Source organism: Lethenteron reissneri, chromosome 54 (genome assembly GCF_015708825.2).
Source record: "Lethenteron reissneri isolate LAM-NWPU_2019-01 chromosome 54, ASM1570882v1, whole genome shotgun sequence".
Lineage (NCBI taxonomy): Eukaryota > Metazoa > Chordata > Hyperoartia > Petromyzontiformes > Petromyzontidae > Lethenteron > Lethenteron reissneri.
In genome coordinates this window covers 6,517,607-6,540,500 of record NC_083832.1, presented here as the reverse complement: position 1 = coordinate 6,540,500, position 22,894 = coordinate 6,517,607, and the positions used below count along the sequence as shown (strand labels likewise).

Below are 22,894 nucleotides of genomic sequence, written 5' to 3'. Positions count from 1 at the left end.
TAAGCCGCATATCCGATTAGCACGGTTGGTTATGTACGGTGCGAAAGAAGCTCACCATACACACATGCAGGGTTTTATTTCCCACGAGATGTTTTCCGGAACGCTGCTCAGCTGGTTTGGAGTAAGGATCATCAGCATTCGGCACTTCCACTGGCGTACAAGCTACACCGATAAGTAATATTTGATCTATATTATTCAACTTATGTTTCCATTAATGTGTTTTTACGTTGATAAATCACCCTCCCAACCACAGTTGGTCGATTTCAATGGTATGTCCGCATGTGGTGGGGTAAAGTGTGGGTACTCCCCCCTAAGTTGCCCCAATGAACCATCGCAACCAGCTACGTTATGAGGCCAAGTATCCATTACGATGTTTCGCAAGAGCCTTCGTGTTGGAGAACGGCCATACAAAGGTGGATACCACAGAGCTACGTCTGACATCCAATTAAATTTACTGTCTGGTCTAATCAAACTCAACATATTCGTCAATAACACTGCCTTAAAATCTGGATTTGGAGCTTTCGTAACTGCAGGAATCCATACTCTTTGGTTCTTTCGGTAAAGTCACGTAGGTAGAAAAAAATAGATCACGACGTTACGATTGCAACACAAGCGATCGTCATCCGGTGAGAAAATCACACCAGGGAAACTGCTAAAATAGGCAGTTGATTGTCTCATTTGAATGGCTGTGATTGTCTCACCTGATGACGGTCACTTGTGTTGCGATCGAAACGTCGTGCGTGATCTCTTATTTTTTATCTACCTACGTGACTTTACCGAAAGAACCAAAGAGTATACTGCCTTAAAAGGTCAAACTATGTGACTGGTTAGGTTACGGGCAATTATCCTTCTTCATACCACATTTCTTTGCGTGTGTGTGTGTAGGTGCATGTGTTGTGTGTTAGTCCATGTAACTCCATGTAACTCCATGTGTGTGTATCTAAAGTCGATGTCTGTGTGTATGAGTCCATATGTGTGTGTGTAAGTCGATGTCTTTGTGTGTGTGGGTCAATGTCTGTAAGTGTGTGCAGGTCGATGTGTGTGTCTGTCTTTTTCGCCCGGGCAACGCCGGGTACTTCCCGCTAGTACCACATAAATGGAGGGGGCATTGCCCAAAATGTCGTCCATTCTATAGTTTTTCTTGCAAGGTAGTGTTTTTGACAAGTGTGTTGCTTTTTTTAAAATCCTTTATATTAAGTTCGCTTGCTTGCTTACGACTGTGCAAATCTTTCGGTCGTTTTTTAACCCACTTCCCGTGATCCAATCAAGCTGACATTTTGCACACAGACTCGTTGTGCGAGACAATTAATGTTCGTGATTTTTTTTTTCTCAAAATGTTACACTGTTTAGGGAAAACAAATTAAATATTTAATTACCAATTGCTTAATACTGGCAAACAATCATCTGACCCATAGGTGGCAGCCATCTCAAGCCAGAGGACGAGAGGACTCTATCCGCCACGCATATAAAGGATTTATAGTGAAAAACTTGTTTTTACGGGTTATACTTATTTATTGTCCCTGTATATCACTGCCAACAGCAGCAGCACCAAATAACCTGGTCCAGTTAGTAGTGGCCAGCACTTCCCCAACCCACTCTGCCACCGAGAGTGATATCCATCGCATGGCAGTCACACTGACAATTTTAATTCTCGCATCTAAAATGTATCCATGCGGTACGGCCAGTGCAGTTTCAGGGTCTCTCGCCCCAACACCTGGAACCGGTTACCGGCAGATGTCCGGGAGCCATCGTTGAGTTTAACACGCAGCAGGCTTTCACGACCAATATCATCCATAATACAGGTTTTTTGGGGGGTTAGATCGCGTAAATATGTGTCGTTAAACCCGACACCACCCGACATGGCCAATTAGTAAGGTTTGTCACGTAAACAGAACATGACAATAATTACTAATTGGCCGTCGGGTGATGGGTTCAACGACACATTTAAATATTTACGCGATCTAACCCAAAATAATTGTATCAGCCATCATTAAATCCGAGCCAGTTTTACAACGGACTCAAAACAGTGTTTTATTCCAAGGAGCTCACTTTTTTGTGTGATCAGTGATGGCTTGGGACCCATGAGCACTCGATACACCATCCATCCGCCCATGACTCGTCACGTGTGTGCCCATGCGGGCGTGGTGCTGGCCACCCACCTCCTTCGTGTGTGCTTCCGGCCTTCATAGGCACTCGCTAACAGAACTTGCCCCAACAGTCTGTTAAGGGTATAGGGGGGAATTTTTTTGGACTTAGCGCAATCATTGGCAAGTGTGCTGAGACGATCAACTCCCTACCCTAGAGAACGCAGTTTAACCACATGTGGCTAAAACCTGGATTCAAACGCAGCAACTGCACGCTCTGACGTCTGCTGTGCCACCCAAAGCCACATTTTACTAAGGGGCCCCCTTAGTTATAAAATAAATAAAGATTCCGATTCTGACGTTTGCCAGCGTAAGATGTGAAAACACATTTTAACAATGTGTTTTGACTTCTCGGTTATTTTGTGGAACTGTTGTGGCGGTGGTGTAATAGCTCGGTTGGGTGTTTCACGATGATGCTCCTGTCAAATAAAAACATTTTGTCCTGAAGCGAACATTACTCACACTTTAAACACAAGCACCTTACAATCCAGAATCGGGCATTTGTATTTACGCAAGCGGGGACTGGGCGAACACGTTCGCACACGAACCTCGTTTGAGGCTTAACTTAGGTGCTAAAATAACATTTCCATCACAGCCTGCGGGGTGATAATCAAAAAAAGGAATTTAAAAAAATATGCACGTGTCCCTTCAATCCTAACAGTAAGAGGCCTGCACTTGGAAGGGCCTCTTTGAGATGGGATCTCGAAACGGCCACCGCCCCCTACAAAGAGACGTACACGGTGTGGGTCCAGATGTATTGTGACCCCCAGTTAATTGACCCATACAAAATGTTGCCCTCCTTTCGCATATCCCTGTCTGTTTAAATAAATCGCTTCTGTCCGAACAGTGGCGATGTGTAAGAGGCCTGCACTTGGAAGGGCCTCCGACAGATAGATCTCTAGACGACCCAAAGAGTAGTATATGGTGTGGGCCCAGATGTCTTGTGACCCCCCCCCCCAAATTAATTGACCCATAAAAAAGTTGCCCCCCCCCTTTTTGCATATCCACGTCTGTTTAAATAAATCTCACCTAAAAATAATACATTAAGTTGTCGAGAAATGGGGGTCACAAGACATCTGGACATAGACGGAGTTTGACTTCTATATTTGGGGGGGGGGGCAGTGGTTCGCTTTGTCCCTCACATGAGTAAACGCGGGTGAATATTATTAAAATGATTGTTTTATCTTTGTTGTAAACTACTGAAAATAAATTTTTAAAGATGCCCAGTTTGGGGGGGCAGGAGTCTTAGCCCACTCTCGTAAATTCCGCCCATGCATCTGGACTACCCTGTACATTGGCCTACTCTTCCACGATGGTTAAGACGTCTCTGAAAGCGGTGGCGGTACCCACATTCTGCCCCCGCCGCACGCTACCCGGTGTATCAACTTAGTGCGGTGCCTGCATATTGTACCCGTTTATAGCACGGGCTGGGAAAGCAGAGGCTAGGGGTGATTTAAAAATAAACTCCTGAACATTTTATTTTTAAAAGACAACGGTTTTATTTAAAAGTGCACTAAAAAGTAACAGATAATTTTCTTTCAGTCGTCACCAGCTGATCAGAATATTTTTGGATAAGGGGTGATTTTAAAAAAAAGATGATATTCTTTGGGTCTTTCGGTAAAGTCACGTAGGTAGGTTCAAATTTATAAAAATAAACAAAAAACCACGACGTTTCGATTGCAACACAAGCGATCGAAACGTCGTGGGTTTTTGTTTATTAATTCCTACAGTCACGAAAGTTTTAAGTCAAGATAAAAGATTATGATGATGATGATGAACTCAACAACCATTTTCTTTGGATCTTTCGTTATAGTCACCTAGATAGGTTCAAAGAAAATCACCAAAAAAAATAACAAAAAAACCCACAACGTTTCGATCACAACACAAGCGATCGTCATCCGGAAGAAAAAAAAGAGGGGGAAAGCTGATGAGGCAGACTGTTTTAAAAGCTTGAAGCAAATACTATGAATTCCTGCAGTCACGTAAGCTTTAAATCAAGATTCAACAACCATTGTCAAATCCTCATCAATTTTCATGGCCACGAGGATTGGACACGTGCCGCACCACCCCTCGATGTGCAAGAAGTCCGTTGCGTTAAAACCATTCAACAACGGCAGAATCAAACGTTGCGTTGTTACAGCCTCTCTCCTCTGTACACGCAAATATTAACAACTACGCCATCTCCTTGTCGAGTGTAACACAAAGATCCCCCACCCATCGTATTAGCCTGCAGCAGAGCGTTAGGGGCAAGTGCTGTTTAGCGAGTGGCCAACACCACGCCCGGCCGCCTTTGTCTTCCCCGCGGCGATGTTTACTACACACCGCACCGGCGACTAATTTTGAGGCTGAGTCGACCTAGGAGGAGGCGCAGGACCGGTTCAGATAATCGCCACTGGGTCGCCAGGTTCGTAGTGCAGCGTAGCGCTGTTAATCGCTACACACACACAACAACAACTCTGCCCTGCCACACATACATCCGCAATAATGCAGTGAAAGGAGTCGGCTTGATTTATAACGACATAACAACAATTAAAATATATAATAACCAAATAATTAGGTGATCGTTACAGAACGTTGGATGTCGCGTTCACATCGTTGGCTAGAGCGCACTTTAAAAAATAAACATTAAATTTTGATTTGAAGCTTTCGTGACTGCAGGCAAAGAGTTCTTTCTTTACCGAAATAACTCTTTTGTTCTTTCGGTAAAGTCACGTCGGTAGAAAAATAAAATAAAATAAAACGAAAAATAATATATCACGACGTTTCGATCGCAACACAAGCGGTCGTCCTCAGGCGGAATTTTGTTTAAAATAATGACCCAGCAGTGGAATAATGGAATGCTGAATAATCCTGCTGAGCAGTGGAACTTCTGGATTATTATTTTTTTCCGCTTGAGGACGACCGCTTGTGTTGCGATCGAAACGTCGTGATTTATTATTTTTTGTTTTATTTTATTTTTTATACCTACGTGACTTCATCGAAAGAACCAACGAGTATGAAATCTTGACCTAAAGCTTTCGTAACTGCAGGAATTCATATTATTTTCTCTTTCGGTAAAGTCACGTAGATGGGTTCAAAGACCGCTTGTATTGCGATCGAAACGTCGTAGTTTTATGTTATTTTGTTATTTTCTTTGAACCTACCTACGTGAAATTTCGATTTAAAGCTTTCGTGACTGCAGGGATTCATATTCTTGGTTCTTCCGGTAAAGTCACGTAGAAGGAAAATAATAAAATAATAAAAATAAAACAATAAAATAAAAATAAAACAATAAAATTCTCACGACGTTTCGATTGCAACACAAGCAATCATCATCGTGTGATAATGAGAATTTTATTGCTTTCTTTTATTATTTCCCTTCTACCTATCTACGTGATTCTAGATTTGAAGCTTTCGTGACTGCAAAGATTCACATTCTTAGGTTTTTTTCGGTAAAGTCACGTAGGTAAAAAAAAATTAAAATTAATAAAAGTAAAATAAAGTGACTTTACCGAAAAATTAAAATTAATAAAAGTAAAATAAATTGACTTTACCGAAAGACCCCAAATGAACGCAGCTCAGCTCGGCTCCGTGTGCCATCGCGGATCTAACATCCTTCCCGGGTTGTTGTTGCTGCTGCCAGGGCACTGCGCCGGCTCCGTGTTCCACCCCCCGCCACTCCGTGTTCCACCCTCCGCCACTCCGGTTTCCGCCCCTTTGCTGCGACCCGTGGGCAGTGGGCGTGTTCGTGTTGCCGTGTCAGCTGTTTGCGCTGCTGTTGTATAAAGCTGCGGTGGGTGTCAGGAGCCGGCTGGTCCCACGCAAGCCGGCTCTCTCGCAGACTGTGGCAGCCTCCGAGATAGAGGCCTCACGATCATACCCTAGCCACCGAGGCCTGCGTAACAACCACAACCACCACCACCTTCTGAGCCATGGGTAAAAACAAACAAATTATTTTTAAACTAAACAACAACAACAAAAGCAGCCCGCTTCGTTTTCATAGGAGGGCTCTTTAATGGCGTTCGACTCTCGGCTGTTCGTTGCCGCGTGGTCGCTCGACATTTGGGTTGTCTTGTTTCACGTTGGTTTGCGTTCTCTCGTTGGTGTTTGTAGCAGATGTGCTGTTGCCACCGGGAAGGACGTCATGTAACAACAACATGCCCTCTGCTCACTGTAAGTAAGACGGCGACGCACACGCACTGCCAGTCCGCGTCAAATGTGTCCGGTTGATACACACTCGTACGGCATTATAAAGGAATATCGGCATGCGTCTGTGTGTGTGTGGTGTTTGTCGTACGTGAATGTCGTCTCGTTTTTATTCTTATTCAAAGTATACCGGCTACTGGCGTGTTACGGTCCCGCATGAATGGTATTCGTAGCAACATTACGATGGGTGACATGATAATTGCCTCATTCAAACTGCACGTGATGAAAAGTGCCGTATGTCTTAGACGCCTGTTAATTCCATATGTCCAGCACATAATCATCATCGTCACCATGAGCCATGATTACTCCGCTTCTTGATGAAGTCTTCCCCAATACAACGCCACATCACTATGTGATAATGATCTACCTTGCGCCACACACCAGCTGATTTCATTGCTCCAGTCTCCGTGACCGATGCGCTTTCTCTCACGTGTTTCATTCACTGGATTCGCCTCCTGCCTTGATCATCAGCTGTATCAAGCAGTCGAGAGATGCTGTCCCTTGCCCATGCCTCGCTTGCCTAACCGTTTGAATTACCGCATGAATTAATCTTGAATGAATTATCTTAATCCACGTGTTTGCCTTTCTCGTTATACTGTCATTCCAAGCGTGCATCTGTCTCTCTATGCTAGTTTGTGTTCTGTAGTTTTTGTTCTATTTCATGTTTCAGTTTCATTTTATTTGGTATAGCCCTGTGAGCCATTCGGCTCTTGAATCGGGTGTAACCGCAACAAACAAAAACATGAGCAAGAAACATCTTAAAGTTGCTACGCGCAAACAGAAAAATCCAGGAAAAAACGGCAAAGTCTTCCAGATAAAGCACCGTATATCAATGCTGTGTACAAAATCCCAGTGGGATGCAAGTCAAACAATAACAACCATAAGATAATTTAGATTAAAGTTATCAGTCTAACTCTGTACTACAACAAACAAATATGGGGCTAAACCAAAACGTTTTCGAAATCACCAAAATAAAGCTATCAAAGCAATGTAACAGTGGTAATGGCCATCTTTTTCCTGAACCATATGGCAGGGTGACTAGTAGTACACATTTTATTAAACCACTTCTTCATTAGGCACACAGGCATGTTTCTTTCATGATTAACGTCAGCTTTCCAAAAGCATTGCGAAGCTACTACCCTCTCCTTGATCTTTTTAGTCATTATGTTCTCCAATCCAATTTGTGGGAAACGTCTTACCCTTCTTTGAACATGCATTTTTGTACTTTCGTCATGAAACTTTAGGGGTGCCTGTTATGTTTTTACGTGTTTTTATTACTTTTGAACATCTGTTAGGCAAGCCTTGTTTGAGTCAAATGCTTTTACAGTATACTTGAAGCTCATTGTTCTTTTCCAGAATACTTTATCATAAATAGTATGTATGTGGTTTGGTAGAAAAACATTTCCTAAACCCTGCTTGCTAATTTTTTCACCTCCAGTCTGTTTTACTCTTGTTTAATTTTTCCAATGATTTCGGTGAACAATTTCTATACGCGTGTCTAATGATGGGGCTTGTTTTTCACGTCGGCTTTACCTCCCTTCTTTGAATGGAAGAGTAATCGATCTGTAGTAATTCATTATCGATATGGTTTATTTCTGCGTGAACATATCGTGAACAAGTCTGAAAATGTTGTTCCAGACATTTGGTCCCGCTGCTTTGATGATGTCCAGAAGTTATGCCATCCTTGTCAAGTAGCTTTAGTCCTGTTTCATATTGTGCAAGGCACATTTGACTGCTTCAAGTGTGACATCTGGAACATCATTTCGGGGCTGGGCATATACTTTTTTACCCATAGAGTTACGTATAATTTTTTTTACAATAATTGTATGATTAAATCTCTAATCACATTATGCTTTCATATTTCTCTCTTGGGGCTTTTTCATTTGTGAGTTACCGATCATCAACCTAATTTTGTTGCTGCCTTCATACTTCCCTTTCTATTGGCATGCTCAGCCATGCTTGTGTTGCGTTCTCGAATGTCTTTGCTCATTCTCTTCGGAATCGTATTGCAAAGTCCAGTCTTCAATTTCGCGTAGATAATTGTGTTAATTGGACAGGTGTTAGGACTCGTATATACAAAGTATATTTGCACAATGCGTTAATTTAAACTGTCAAACGGTGAATTGAATTCACTAAACAACTATTGCCAATGTGTGTGTGTTGAAGAGATGTCCTCATTTATATATAAAAAAAAACGTGGCCAGAAGTCATTTTACTATTACATATGAAGAGGGCTACTATCCAGAAGATGTTATCTTTACTAATTCCTGTATGCAGTACACACGTATATAGTATACATTTTTGAAGTTTAGTAGGTGGTGGTAGTCACTTGGTGTATATGTAAATACACAGAGAAACGTGCATAAAAAATGGTATGAACAATTTGGGAAACATATGCTGTATTCCTAAAATCATGTACGCATTGTACATTGTTGAAATTTAGTACGTTGCCGCTCTCTATTGTATGGAAACACACACACATGCGCACAGAGGGAACGTGCGTACAAATGGTATGAACATTTGTGGGCCGAGTGTGCTCTGCTCGTAGAATCGAGATGCGATGGTGACACCAAGGCGCAAAGTTTCATCACTTTCAGGGAGCCGTGTTTCTTGGGTGGGGTCGTGGGGGAGGTTAAGTGCAACTCTAGGGGTCAGCAATAGAAGATGATGTTGGCAGAAGGGGCTCTCAATGAACTTCGCTGTTCCACTCATTCGACGCAGGCCCTTGAAACGTTCAATCGGTGTGAAGCCGTCGTGGAGTGTACTTGAATTGTAATGAGCCGAGCTACCCTGCACAATGCACATTTCCTGGCCAGCTGTACATCCACCCAGCCCCATCCACTTTCGGTAAGGTCCTACGATCAATAGCCCTTCCTTTTGCAACGATGGCTCTTGTGAGTAAAGAATGACTCTGCACATTCACGTTTGTTCGTACCAGTAACTTTTACACTTGTCATTCATGCCTTTGTGCTGTTGCACACGCATACGCTATCAAGTCCCCTCTAAGGTTACATCACACCAGCTGACCAATGGAACGCTGTATACTTTTGAACTGAAGCTCTGGTGTAAGGGCTAGTGTATACTTTTGTCTCCATAGAGTGATCTTGAACCAAGCCACAGCTGTAATGTGTGGAGAATATTTGTGTAAACTCTCCCTGCTGAAGATTCGTACTTTACACAGGGCTTATATTCTTAGGTTTTTTCGGTAAAGTCACGTAGGTAAAACATTAAATTAATAAAAGTAAAATTAAAATAAAAATCACGACGTTTTTTAATTAATTTTAATGTTTTACCTACTTGACTTTACAGAAAAAACCTAAGAATATGAATCCTTGCAGTCACAAAAGCTTCAAATCTAGAATTACATAGGGCTGTCTGTGCATATAAATTGTGCTTCTGGCAACGACTTTAAAATACATTTATGTTGCCGTCTGCTATTCCAACTGCACTGTCAGTGCCACAGAATGAAACGAATGTAATTTGAACGCTCATAGAGCAGTGCCACATCCGATGTTGGACAACGGGCAGTGGAAGGAGATGTCGCAGAACTACTGCTGAGATCTCTTTCGGTGACCTTCCACGTACAGTATAACAAAAACGCAACAATTCGTGTTTTGGCCTGCACTGCCAATGCAGTATCACCAACACATTCCCTATCCCACATGCTATGCCATCGCGATATTAATGACGCCAATAAAACTGAAATTATAATCCTCAGGTCTAGGTTAATTCGCAGTTTCTATTTGTGTGCGGTTGTTGGTACCCTGGGGTGGCTGAAACTCATTTTTGAAAGGATGAATCCCAGCAGTGCCATCTCGGGTTCCCTTAACTCACCAGGCCACGTCCCTTCTGAAGGAAATAATCGCGTCTTTAATTAGCCCTATTGGGACTAGGCTTGGCTTTCCACTAATACATGCGTGACAAAGGAAGGCTTGTCTTTCCAAAAATACATTTATAATTCAAATCCGTAAATGAGGAGAAAACCAATCGCACCAGAAATTATTTAAGTAAAGTTAAAATTAGAAACCACAGGCATTTGACAGCGGTGAACATTGATCGCTACTGTACTGATAAGTTCTAGTAAGGGTGAAACTGGTCTACAGTTGTCTTTTTTTTCACTGCTGCCTTGTTGGTTGACCCCATTTTCTCAACCCTTTCAGTTGGTGGCATGAAACAAAATGGCCATGCATCCAGTTCTCTCGAGCAGGTGGTCTGGATAAGGCTGAGATTTTTTTTTTTCGTACACGCTTTGCACATCTGTGCGTGGGTTGTTAAGTCTCATACATTTAAAAAGAGATTCATAATTTTCTGGAAACGATTTTTTCACCTCCCTAAATTTTTTTTTTTAATGAAAGGGGTTGAATATATCTGGTAATAGCTAATTGCTTAAAAATACAACTGTTACAATATCCCGCGGGGACTATAAGACGCCCTGAAAAGTAAGACGCACCCCAAAGTTATTTCTGTTGTGAATTAGGTGAAATAAATATTTTCTCTCTCGCACACACACCTTATAAGACGTTATCACAACCTTTGCTTTAACATACAAGGAGAAAAATACGTTAATCTTTTAATCCAGAGAATACGGTATTAAATTATTGTATTTTGTGAGCACGTAGTTTGTATGTTCCCCTAACCGTTTAACTCTCAATAAGCCAAATGCCCATGTTTCTCTGTAGTTGTGTTGTTTTTTTTTTACTCATGCCAATAATAATGACAAAGGAAATGAGATCAGTGGTTGTCCAAACACGGTTTAGGGCAGAGCGCAGCATGTGTTTTAAACAAACAAACAAACATAAAAAATAGCAATGGGCCCTCGGGCTTATTTAAAAAAAATTGAAATAAAATCTGCAATAATAAACTCACCTGCTGTTTGTGCATCTGCATTGAGATTAGTAGTGCCTTGGAGATCGGTGCCAGAACAACAGGACATAAAAGGAAACTTGTGTTGACCGAGTATAGATTTACACTGCAGTGTGGTCTTTTGTTACACGAGTGAACCAATGCTCTTTCAACTTTGCCTCCGAGTTCTCGATCAAACATTTCGTCCGTTTTTTCGAAATATGTTCGCGTGAGAAAATGTGTGTTTTTTATTATCAATACGCTGCTTATAGGGGAAATCTTCAATGAGTCTCAATGTATCTTAGTAAGGAGGGTCCCTGTCAAGTTTCCCCAGGAAGTATTCGTGTTGCCCCGTGTAATCCCAATTGAGTCATTTTGAGATTAGTTTCTCACGATTTGGTTGTTTTTACTAATACCAGGTATATAGTACCCGAGTTGAATTTAACCCTGGCCCTTCTTGCTGAGGCACAAGTGCACATGTGGTCTTCGTGCCATTCTTAGAGGGCAGGTCTATCACGGAGGCGCTGGTTCACTGACAGTCTGAAGTAGTTTTATACTTTGAGGGGCGGTTATTGATATGCGTTGTCCCAGTCGAGTTATTTGTGGGTCATTTATTTGCCAAATTTGGATCCTGACGCTTGCTCACGGGACCCATTCTATTTTGAATAATGCCATGGGATCTTGGGCACACTGCCTTAGTGCTTTGCTCCATTTCTCTTGACTGATGTGGTCCTGCCTGTGATGCTATCCTCAAATGCGTGACCAAGAAGCTGTCCGTTATCTCTTTAACATGAGGAATAGGTGGTTCCCTGTGTCTTTGCTGTTAGAGAATCTTTCTGATCCTCGGGTATTAACACTGAACCTTGCAAGAGTCCAAGTGCTGGCTTTGCCTGGCTCTCTGAGCCTTTAGTCATTAACAACGATGCATCAAAATTACACATTTGCCTCGTGTGTTATCACCAAACCCTATGTTTCCTAAAGATAACTTATACTGGCTCCGACATTTAATACTGTTAACGCCAGACACTTGGAATCATAAATGTATCACAGTATGGCTGGACGGAAAACCCGTAGAATCGTAGGTACTAACTTATGAGAATTGTTATTAGTCCTTAAAATGTTTTCCAACTCCTGGAATTAAAAGGGGCCTCCGCTAGAGGGAGCTCTGGAGAGCCCCTCGACAACATGTTTTTGGCCTACTCTTCCACAATAACCAGGCGTCTTTGGGAGTGACCCGCACTTGACCCCATTGCCGCTGCCGCATGTGGCCTGCCGACTGACGAATTGTCGTGCACCCATTTACACTGCTGGTTGAACAGAAGTGGTGGGGGGGGGGGGTTGTTCAATAAATTTGGACCATTGTTTCAATTGCTGTGCCGGGGGATCTGATTGAACCATTTGGATTGTAGTTCCAGGGTGATAACCATTAAACTGCAGCAGCATCCCAGTGTAAATATGAATAAAAAAAACTGTAAAGTCTAGAAGTTTTATCGAGCAAAGCCTACCGGTGCACGTCTGTAATGCGGTGCTTTCGAGGCGAGGGCTGTTGCATCGCACAGCATTGTGACACTCTCCGACTCTCTGCACTGCAGGTTGGCCACGGCATAGCATTAGAGAAAGTGTATTGATTGCATCTGTGCTAAGATGTTTGAGTGCCATCCCCTCATATTTGTGGCTTAATGTCAGCTGCAGTGCTTTGCTTCCCTCCCAGTGCTGACTGTGCATGGTGATGCCATAAAAGCCGCACGTGTCATTTGACTTGCGACTGGTACACCGTAGAGTAGTAACATAGACACTACGCGCACGCACGCGATCACGCGTAGATGTGTGCTCCACTAGCGAGAGTTCCATTCGTGGTTGCCATTGAGAGGCCCCGAGGGAAGCGGCCACCTCCGATGGGCGCCGTGTCAGTGGTTTCCCTTGTACGCAAGGTCGTGGCTCCGTCTGAATCACAAAAGGTGACCGGGTCAACTTGGCAAAGATACGGGATGTGTAAAGTTTGCGTCGGTGTGCGGTATGACCGGCTGCGGTACCTCGGCTTCGTGCACCATAGCCACTGAATCGATTCTAGGCACGCGCTCACAAGCTCTCCCCCTTGTGCCGTTTTTTGTTTGTCGCTGCTATCACTTTTTTGCCGGCCATGTGCGAACGCATCGGCAAGCAGGCGAGACGTGAGATTTAGATGCATGTGGATGGAATTCTGTCGGAGCTCAGGAGGTGATTGTGCTCAAAGGGGTTTCGCCTTGCTCGTGAAATTTGCTTGCGGCGTCAAAGGTGTGCATTCGTGCCAGCTCTGAGTACTTTCAAAATGTGTGTGTTTTTTTTTTTAAGACTTTGTTCGTTGTTGTGAAACATGCACAATTGTCAGTGACATTCACAATTTTTTTTTACATTAGCCTTTAACAACTAGTACTGTATATTTTACACCACTGTAGTTACGTCATTATTGCAATGAGTATTTAAAACAATACAATACCAAGCATCATGATGACAAATGTACAGTTCCGTCGTTAGACGCAAACTTGCGTTCCGCAATTTTAGCTATCCATGAATCGCATCTGGATTTCTGCACGACTGCATCGAGAGAGAGGGAGGGAGAGATAGAAAGGGATGAGATAAAGAGATGAGAGGGAGAGAACTTCTCGAAGCTTTAGAAGCATCTGCAGATGTTGCGCGTACGAGATGACTTCTAGAAGCTTCCAAGAAGTTCAGTATACAACAACTGTAATTTAATACTTTAATATAAAACATTTATTTACTTTATACTTGTTTATTATAACATTTTTTTACAGCTTATTTATGTATTTGTTGAAGATAATTCAATAACATTTTCCGGGAAATTAGATATTCGCGAGCATCTCCAGAGCGTATCCCTCGAGCGACTACTGTCCATACATATCGCTGTGAGAAAACACATTTTTCCCAACTGCTTCTGCATTCTTCGCTGCACCACGTCTGGCTGTGTTTGCAGATGAACCCAGGTTCATGGGCGTGGCCAATGGCTCCCTGAAGACGACGGGGGAGGGCCCCTATTCGGTGTGGGACGACCGGCACGCGCAGCAGCAGCGGAGGCACGTGGAACCCATGGCAGCCGGGGTCAAGTCGGCGGTGGTGGAGGAGGGCGAGCTGGTGGTGGGCGGTGAGGGCTGCCCCATGCCGCCCTCGGAGCACGAGCCGGCCCTCGTGATATTCGACAAGGACGGCACTCTCATGTGCTTCCATTCCATGTGGGGGCCCTGGTGCGAGGAGATCGGCCAGAGGTACTACTGACGGGGGGCGAGGGGGTCGCTGGGGTCACAGGGGAAGCGTCCCCGAGTTTGCTCGTCTTTGGTGTGGCGCCGCTTGTAGCTGTGAACTGGCGTGCGCGGCTTGTCAAGAGAAGGCTGCGTTGCCGCCAGCGTTGATGGTTGCCGTAGAATAGATTGGTTAATATTGTCGCGATTGTGCTATCCATGCACGTGTCATGGGTAAAAAAAAAAATCTCTATTGCACGATTTGTACACGCATGTTGAAGTTCTTTCACACCGTACATGGCCAACCGTGTCAAATCGGAGGTGCGTGAGAAGGACAGCAAACTAAACGCAGAAAGCAGTTCTAAAGAGATGAGTTTTCAAATGGATATTATTTTTTTTAGTTTTCAATATGACACCGATTGTGCTATCAAGTCAGTGCCTCATCATGAGGCCAAGATTCCATTTGGAACTCTCATAGAACTGTGCAACCCCCTTCCCCCCCCCCCTCCCCCTTGTATTAGAGAATGATTCAAGCGTGCTGGAGAGGAGCCCATGGAAGGAGATCGCAGAACTACTTCCGAGGTCTTTTCGAGCAACCTCTGGTCCACAAAGTAGCGGGCCGCATTTTTCCGCCCACCCTGCTGCAGATTGACAGCCCGTCGTATTGTCGTCAAGGCGACGTTTTTGATTCTTAGAGATACATTTGGATAAGTTAAAGACAACCAAATTTAGTATTGTAGGGGATTTTGTTACTGTACTCTGTGCGGAGGCTGAAACCATAAACTCTCACTAGAGCCCAGTTTATTCCTGTACAGGCAGCTGCTTGGATTCGGACCCAGGATCTGGCTCGTAACTCTGACCTCAGAACCCACTTGGCACCGTAATTTACACTCTTCAAGTTTCAAAATGACAAATACTGCTCCGATAAAATTCACGTGAATTCGGAGAACACAGTAGGTTTACAATTTTTACTCGTAATTTGCTCTAACTGCTCTTCATGTTTAGGTTGTTTTCCTTCCCCCGCACCTCCGGTTAGCACCGTTTGCTACATATGGCGCGAAAGAAGTTCAACATGCATACATCATCAATATCATCGTCGGCAGCCATGATCTGTCCACTGTTGGATGAAGGCTTCCTCAAGTCCTTGCCGTCTTTTGTAATACTGCGATATAGCAGCAACAACAACAGCCGCCATTCGCCACCAAAGTGGCAATGACGTCACCACGGCGCCTGTGATATGCCAGGCGCACTTTGAGGCCACGTGAAGTGACAAAGGCTCGCTGACAGGAGGTCACGGGACACACCCAGGTGCCGTGGGTTGGCTGGCTCAGATGACTGGAAAAAACACACTGAAGCAATGCAATACTGAAGCATTCCTTCCTTTGTTGGTCATGTTTCTCACCTGCCTATTTCATGTTTTGTACACAAGGTTTTGAGTATCTGTGTACTATACGAATGTGTACGTGCCCTGCATGTTCTATATTGCACAGCCCTGGATAAGGGCCTCCCAATGACTTATCGGTCACAGAGGATGTTTGGCCAAACTTTGCTACGCTGGTCCGTGCGGGTTTGTGAAATACACGCGTACCAGATTGACAGTGTACAAGAGTAACACCAGTACCCACTACAAGGGCTCTTTGAGAAGCCCCTTCTGTCAGTACGGTTGCACCTTTAACCTTTGCTTAATTTGACCTCTAAATAGTTTTTATTTATTTCTTGAAGATTTCGATTCAAAGCTTTCGTGACTGCAGGGATTCATCTTCTTGGTTCTTTCGGTAAAGTCACGTAGAAGGGAAGTAATACAATAATAAAAATCAAACACAATAAAATAATTCTCACGACGTTTCGGCCACAACGCAAGCAGCCGTCCTCAGGTGAAAACCAGGTCCGTCGAGGCGACAGAGTCTGAATGAAACCGCACACGAGCTTGGAGCATATATATAAGCTGGACGCCTTGACAAAGGAATTTGCATATCAAGAGGAATTTGGCATATTTAAATATGATAAATTCCTCTTGATATGCAATTTTCTTGAAGATTGTACAAGACTTATCGGTAAAACAGTTAGGAGAGGCATAGCAAAGGCAATACACCAGGGTCAATCGTGAACGGAAAGGACAAAGCATCACGCAGCCAAATAGTTCATGAAGCCGCAGAGCGATCGGCAAGAAAACGCGTTTCTAATCATCGGCTTTCTTCGCGTCAACAAGAGATGACACCGATGGTACAAGCAGCATGAAGCTCGCTCGCTCACTCGCGCTCATCCTCTCCGCTCATCCTCTCCGCTCATCCTCTCCGCTGTCTCTGCCCTTTCCCTCAAGGGGAGAATGAAAGCAGGGATTAAATGTATTTTTGCACCCTGGAGGGGGCTCACCAACCCTGCATTCCCCCCCACCCCCCTTGCATCCGCAACACTCGGCTAGCTGCAGGAGATCAACAGAACTCCAGTCGATGAGTAAACAAGCGCAGGGCGACCCGGAGGGTCTGGTAGGCTCAGGAAAGAATGCCACGTGAGGCCTCCTTATCCATCAACCACAAAAAAGCAGGTCCGTTGTGTGGGCTTCTTTTTGTGTGTGAGAGCCCTGAGAAATTTCCACCCCCCCCCCCATCACTAACAGCAACACTGACCACGATCCATCTGTTAGGCCTGGATACAAAACCCTCCCTAACCTCTAACGACATCTTTTCACCTCCTAACTTTATAGCCAACCGCGGCTGGAGGCGAACCGCGTCGCGAAGTCCCGGGTCTTCGTGTGGCCGCGCGCAGGGTGCTGGCCGTCACGGGGCGCCCCGAGCTGCTGGGCTGCGTCTACCGGGCGCTGGGCTACGACGGCGAGAGGCGCGTTGTCCGGCTGGGCAGCATCGCCGAGAAGACGATGGAGCAGGTGCAGCTGATGCTGCGCGAGGCACTGCAGCGTGAGCACGGCCTGGAGGACGCGGAAGTCGAGCGGGTGGTGCGAGTTGCCTGGAAGGACGACTGCAGCGGTGGCAGTATGAGGCCGCTAGGCGACTTGGTGGCAATCTTCAGGAGGCTCAAGGAGCGGGGCTTCAAGGTGAGTCGACGTCGGTCATCTTGGTGATTGATCTTTTTTCCTGGGTGGTGCCCATCTCCTGTTTGCGACCCCTGAGCCACAGTCGTGGGAATTTCTCATTCTCCTACGGCTGGAGTGGGTGTATATGTGAGACAACCACCGGAGGGGTGGTACTTGAGGTGAGAGCATGGATGATTTTGAAACATGATTGCGAAAAAAGTTCGACATGTAACGTAATTGTCATCATAATCTTCTTTGTCGGGCATAATTGTGCCCACTTCCTGTGCAGAATATTAAGATGCGTTTAGCCTTTGGCACTATGCAAATCCAAATCGCAATTGCTCAGGTTGCAAAAGTCAAGATTGATGTTGTCATCGTCACTATGGTAATCTTCGTCATTGCCATCATAATTGCTGTTACCATTGTCGTCACCATCATCCTTATCGTCCGAGTACCCGACCTCGGATGACCGTGTGACCTCAGGGATCCGATTGGAAGTTGCCATCCTAGTTGCCCCTGTAAGGAGAGTATTGACTGTGGGTTCCTGTATGTGTGCAATAGAGAATGGCGTAGCAGTAACAGTTGCCGGTGACGATTGCCCCTGGGCATGCCATAACCATAAAGCATCTTGTGCATGTGTATGTATACATTATGAACACATTTTCACTCCGGCTGGAAGCATTGTTGCGTTATGTCTGCAGCAGAGAGGGGTTCACGATCACTCTCATAAGATTGATCCAATATACATCAAACGTTTGTTGCTATTCAGAAATTAACCTACATTAAAACGGACAAATTAGCCAAAGGTTTGGCCAAAATTTGGAGAGCAAAAAACCAGCGCTAAAAGTCCTTCGCCTCGGCATGCGAGCGCTGCCTGCCGTGGTGCGTGCACCCTCCCCCGCTGAGCCACTTCACTGTCCCTGCTCCGTTATCTTGTCACGGCCTACAGATAGACGACTTCCTTCGCTTGGTGCGTGCTCGACTGCTGTCGCCACTCGATAGATACTTACGTGGACAAGCGCATGTTTCGAATGCGTTGGGAGCGTCGCCAGATTCCAACAGGCGCGCCCAATTATATTCCCCCCCCCGCCCCCGTTTGACCGCGCATCTCAAAAGATCGCCATCTGCACGTCGGACTCGCGAGCGGGCACCGAGGAGTTCATCGACGCCCAGGGCCTCACGCCGCTCCTCGACTCGGTGGTGTGCGGCGACGACGCCGGCATCGTCCCCAAACCCTCGCCAAGCCTCGCCCTCGACATATGCCGGCGGCTGGGCGTGGCGCCGTCGCGCACGGCCATCGTCGGCGACACGCCCACCGACGTGGGCATGGGCCGGGCGGCCCGCCTCGGCCTCACCGTGGGCGTGCTGTGCGGCGTGGGCATCGAGAGCGACCTGCTGGCCGCCGACGTCATCGTGCCCGACGTGGAGACCGCCGCGGAGATTGCGCTCGCCGCGTTTTCACCGCGTGGGGGCGGCTGCCTGCCGCCTGTCCGGCTCACGCCTTCCGGCGTGGCGAGGCTTTTGTCCGGCACGCACGACAACCTCGGAGGCGGTCGCCCGTCGAGCTAAGCCAGCGTCCGAGTCGTGGTGGCGCGTGCTTGTCCGATGTGTTTTTTTTTTAAGTTGCGTTTTTGGGTTGTCCGGCGTCACGTCCGACGTTTTTGCTGCTGCTGCTCGACGTCCCTCGGAACGTTTTCTGGAACCGAGTTAAATCGACGAAAAGAGCGCTCGGCGCAAACGTCGGACGTCGCGCCGAACGACGCGTGGCACGATACGAAAGCGCGTCGGGGAGAGCTGTTGAAACGCGACCACGAAAAACGACGCCTTTTGCCTTCGTCGGGACGAGAGTTGTCGCTTCACCTTTGGGTGAAATGGTGACCAGTTAGTCATTGGGTAATATGAAACTGAAGAGCATTACTTTGTACAGGTTAATATTTGTTTGCGAGTTGCCTGTTCTGTAGACTTTTACCTGATTGTTTAATTTTGTCGTGTCAGCACAGCCATGAGTTTAACTTCACCCTTAGACATTACGGCAGTGCAAGCATTTTTCTAAATAATTTAAGGTGGCCGGATGTTTTGTTCTTTTTCCACAGCAATGTCGTTTTGGACAACAGTGTTCGATAACAACACTTTTTATGAATGACGGACGTTCATGCAATCCACGCTTCCATTACAGAATTAAATCGCTGGCCTCTAGCCCACCGATTTCGTAACGTGTAGCATATACCATATTGAGTGTTACGAATTACATTGAATTACCTTCAAATAATTAACGTACATTGTTCCCAAAGAGCTATGAAATAAGCACTTTAACATAATTAAATTATTGATTGACGTCCGTATTGTAATAAAAACAATATAATGAGAGTAGAATGTTGATTACGCACGGTCTGAATTCTTGGTAGCCTTTTATTGATAAATAACTAAACAATGGCATTCATCTTGAAGATAACTCCATTATCAAACTCCTGAGCGATCTTCTGTTGGACGTTTTCATTTAAAGAGTTTACCAGCTTTATTAATGTGTTTTTTATTAACAAGAGACATACACCACGTCTGTTATGTGGCTGCACCAACGGCAGTGTTCGTCTTCGTTGTGAGAAGTGGGCCCTTTTTGAAAATGCAATCTTACTGTTGCATTTTTCAAAAATCTCTCTTCCAAAAAAACAATCGGTGCCCGTTGCCTCTAACCCCGAGAGGTGGCCAAAAAAAATCCCTTTACTCCGAAGCACTCGGGCGACAAAAAAAGTTACACAAGGCTATTAGTTGGCTTTTACTCAAGGTAAACAAAAGGAATGCATATGTACGCAAGGGTTAAGTGAAGCAAGGGCATTGTTAAGTTTGTGTAGCCATCTGAGGTGGATCCCATTTATATATATTAAATAAATAGATCTAAAGAGAGGGTTATCCACTTACTCTATGACAGCCCCCCTCATTATTAACTTGTAGAAGTACACGTTTGGAGGACGCTGCCCCTGGTGCAGCGGGCAGCACGCTGGACTCGCAATCCAGAGGTTGCCGCTTCAATCGGGCTGAATCTCTTCAACCCCCCGCCCCCACCTCTCTCCACCCAGCAGTGTGTATGGGGTGCACGGAACGCAGGTCGTGTGTGGTGGGGCAACGTGTGGGTCGCTCCCACCTCTTCCAAAATGTCCCCAGCCGGCGTGAAAGAGTATGCCAAACGCACTCCGCAAGGGGATCTCGAGAGTACGGTTGGCTACATTCGGGGCGAATGAAGTTCAACATTCGTACGTACGTACATACGGAAATCCTTCCGCCAGCGGTGCTGTGAGAAAGTGATTGCAGGGCTCCATGTCTATGTTTGTATAATAAAGTAACTGTAAGGTTGTGAGGTGTTAGTATGCTGAAACATACGGCAAGAGGTGAAAGCCTGCGTGCACTTTTCTTGTAAAGTGGCTCTTCTCACGGAGCATTTTGGCCGCCACTCAAATGCTTGGCTTGCCAAACATGAACGAATGTAAAACGCGTTCCCTGTATCTCGCGCGTGCCCCCAGTGCGAGGGAGATGGGTCCCCTTTGTCGTTGGCCTTTTCACCGTCGTTAAGGAAGCACGCGCGCGCGTATCATCGACGCGAAGTAGCATCGCGCGCGTACAGTACTACAGCGGGGGCCTCGCTCGGATTAGGCACGGTTAGGGCACAGATTAAACCCCGCTTTGATGTGCAAGCCGGAGCATCGTGACCCCCCCCCCACCCCCCTTGACCTCTGGCAACCTTTATCTTGTCACAGGCATTCCGCGGAACGCGACTGTTACTAAGATGCCCAGCGGGGTTGTCCCATTACACCCACGAATATTTTCCGGGGTTGCTGAACCCAGCTGGAGTAGGTGGCGTGTGGCGGCTCGCAAATGGCCACGGCGAGAGGTTGCGCCAAATGTGTTTGCCCGTGCGCAGAAATCTTTAACGGAGCTCTGCCCTGGAAATGGATAAAAATAATTTAAAAAGGGGTAACGTAATCGAAAATCTTGACCTTAAAGCTTCCGTGACTGCAGGAATGAATATTCTTTGGGTCTTTCGGTAAAGTAACGTAGATAGGTTCAAATTAATACAAATAAAATAAACAAAAAAACTACGACGTTTCGATCGCAACACAAAGCGATCGTCATCAGGAGGAAGAAAGAGAGACGATAGCTTGTGTTGTGATCGAAACGGAGTTTTTTTTTCTATTAACTTGAACCCATCTACGCGACTTTACCGAAAGACCCAAAGAACATAACGTTATCGTAGTTGGCTTCGAACCGGTCAACAATTGGGTGTCTGGCAATTGCCAGGGGTGCGTGATAGCGTGACCACCGCTGCTGTTTACACGGTTAACTCTGGGGTGGCTGGAGCCAGCTCGTACCTGCCCTCCCATTGCAGGCTACCGCTTTGTTGGTTGCGAAAGAGTACACATTTTTTTTGTTTAGGACATCACGCCACCGCGTATCACTCGCTCTGTCTCGCCAGTCACCGTGCGAGGTCACGAGCACCGGTGTCGCTGCAATACCTCGCGGCTTTTATTTGTTGCACAACCGCCACCGTCACTTTCCAAATTGCTTACAAATTCACCCTAAGCCCCCCACGATAAACCCCAGAATTTATCTGATATAAAATAAAACGACATATAATTCCAACAACTATCTATCTACCAATTGATGTCAGATGGAATTTACCCCTTTCCCCCCCCCTCCCCACATTGAGCAGTATGGCTTGGTAGAGACTTGTGTGTGTGTGTGGGGCAAGAGACCAGTTCTGATACTGCTCCCAACTGAACTTTAGCGATGTCTGGGTAATTGGACTCAGGCCGCCGGGTTCATAGTACAAGTGCACCAACCACTGGGCCACCGCTCCACCTGTTTTTAATGTTTTCCAACTCGAGTTGAAACCGCGAATGCATCAGCTCTCTCTCTCTCTCTCTGCACGTCTGTCTCGGTTGTATCAACTCTGTCTATCTACATGTCTGTCTGTGTCGTATTAAATCTCAAATGATACTTCTCGTAATGATAGTTCTCATTTAAGCGGCAGGTGATCAACCCTGCGATGGCTTGGTGCTGTTTCTCATCGTGTCTCTGCACTCCTAAAGTTTTTACATTGGTGCCACCGCGTCCCAGTGTTGGAAGTCGCAGAACGCCAAGTGCCGCATTGTGGGTGTGGGGCGACTGCAGGGAATTCACAGCGCCACAGCCCGGTGTGACACTTGGTTCTCACGCGGAGATGGCTTGTTTTTGCTCCGTTGGAGCATTTCTAATAAGACTAATACAAATGGTGACGATGCATTGATAATGTGGGGAGAATGTGTATGTGATGGTAGAGGTGATTGACTAACGTGGAGCGCATTAAAATATTTGTGAGTCGAACACTGGAGCGTGTCATGATTTTTTTACGAACGGTTTTGTCCAGATGCTGCTGCCCAGGTGTCATGGTTAGCGTAATGAACTTGCGATGCAGAGGCCATAGGTTC

At 45.7% G+C, this 22,894-nt stretch overlaps 1 protein-coding gene across 4 annotated transcripts; it reads left to right on the top strand.

The window, feature by feature from the left end:
- Positions 1–4,259: 4,259 nt before the first annotated feature.
- Positions 4,260–22,790, top strand: LOC133356563 (uncharacterized). Of its 4 annotated transcripts, none has more exons than XM_061574144.1 (5): positions 4,260–4,548; positions 6,240–6,296; positions 14,143–14,431; positions 17,171–17,456; positions 18,552–22,790. In XM_061574144.1, the coding sequence occupies exons 2-5, from the start codon at positions 6,281–6,283 to the stop codon at positions 19,002–19,004; spliced, it is 1,044 nt and encodes a 347-aa protein (XP_061430128.1). In that variant the 5' UTR covers positions 4,260–4,548; positions 6,240–6,280; the 3' UTR covers positions 19,005–22,790. The 4 variants fall into 4 exon arrangements, with proteins under 4 accessions (XP_061430128.1, XP_061430127.1, XP_061430126.1 ...); XM_061574143.1 differs by having other exon boundaries at positions 6,237–6,296; XM_061574142.1 differs by lacking the exon at positions 4,260–4,548 and adding an exon at positions 5,878–6,059.
- The last annotated feature ends 104 nt before the right edge of the window (positions 22,791–22,894 follow it).

What these genes read in the sequence shown, in the direction of transcription:
- LOC133356563 (XM_061574140.1), top strand. An exon ending in CAACATGCCCTCTGCTCACT is followed by an intron (nt 6,297 to 14,142) that starts GTAAGTAAGACG and finishes CTGTGTTTGCAG; the next exon opens with ATGAACCCAGGTTCATGGGC. An exon ending in TGCGAGGAGATCGGCCAGAG is followed by an intron (nt 14,432 to 17,170) that starts GTACTACTGACG and finishes GGCCGCGCGCAG; the next exon opens with GGTGCTGGCCGTCACGGGGC.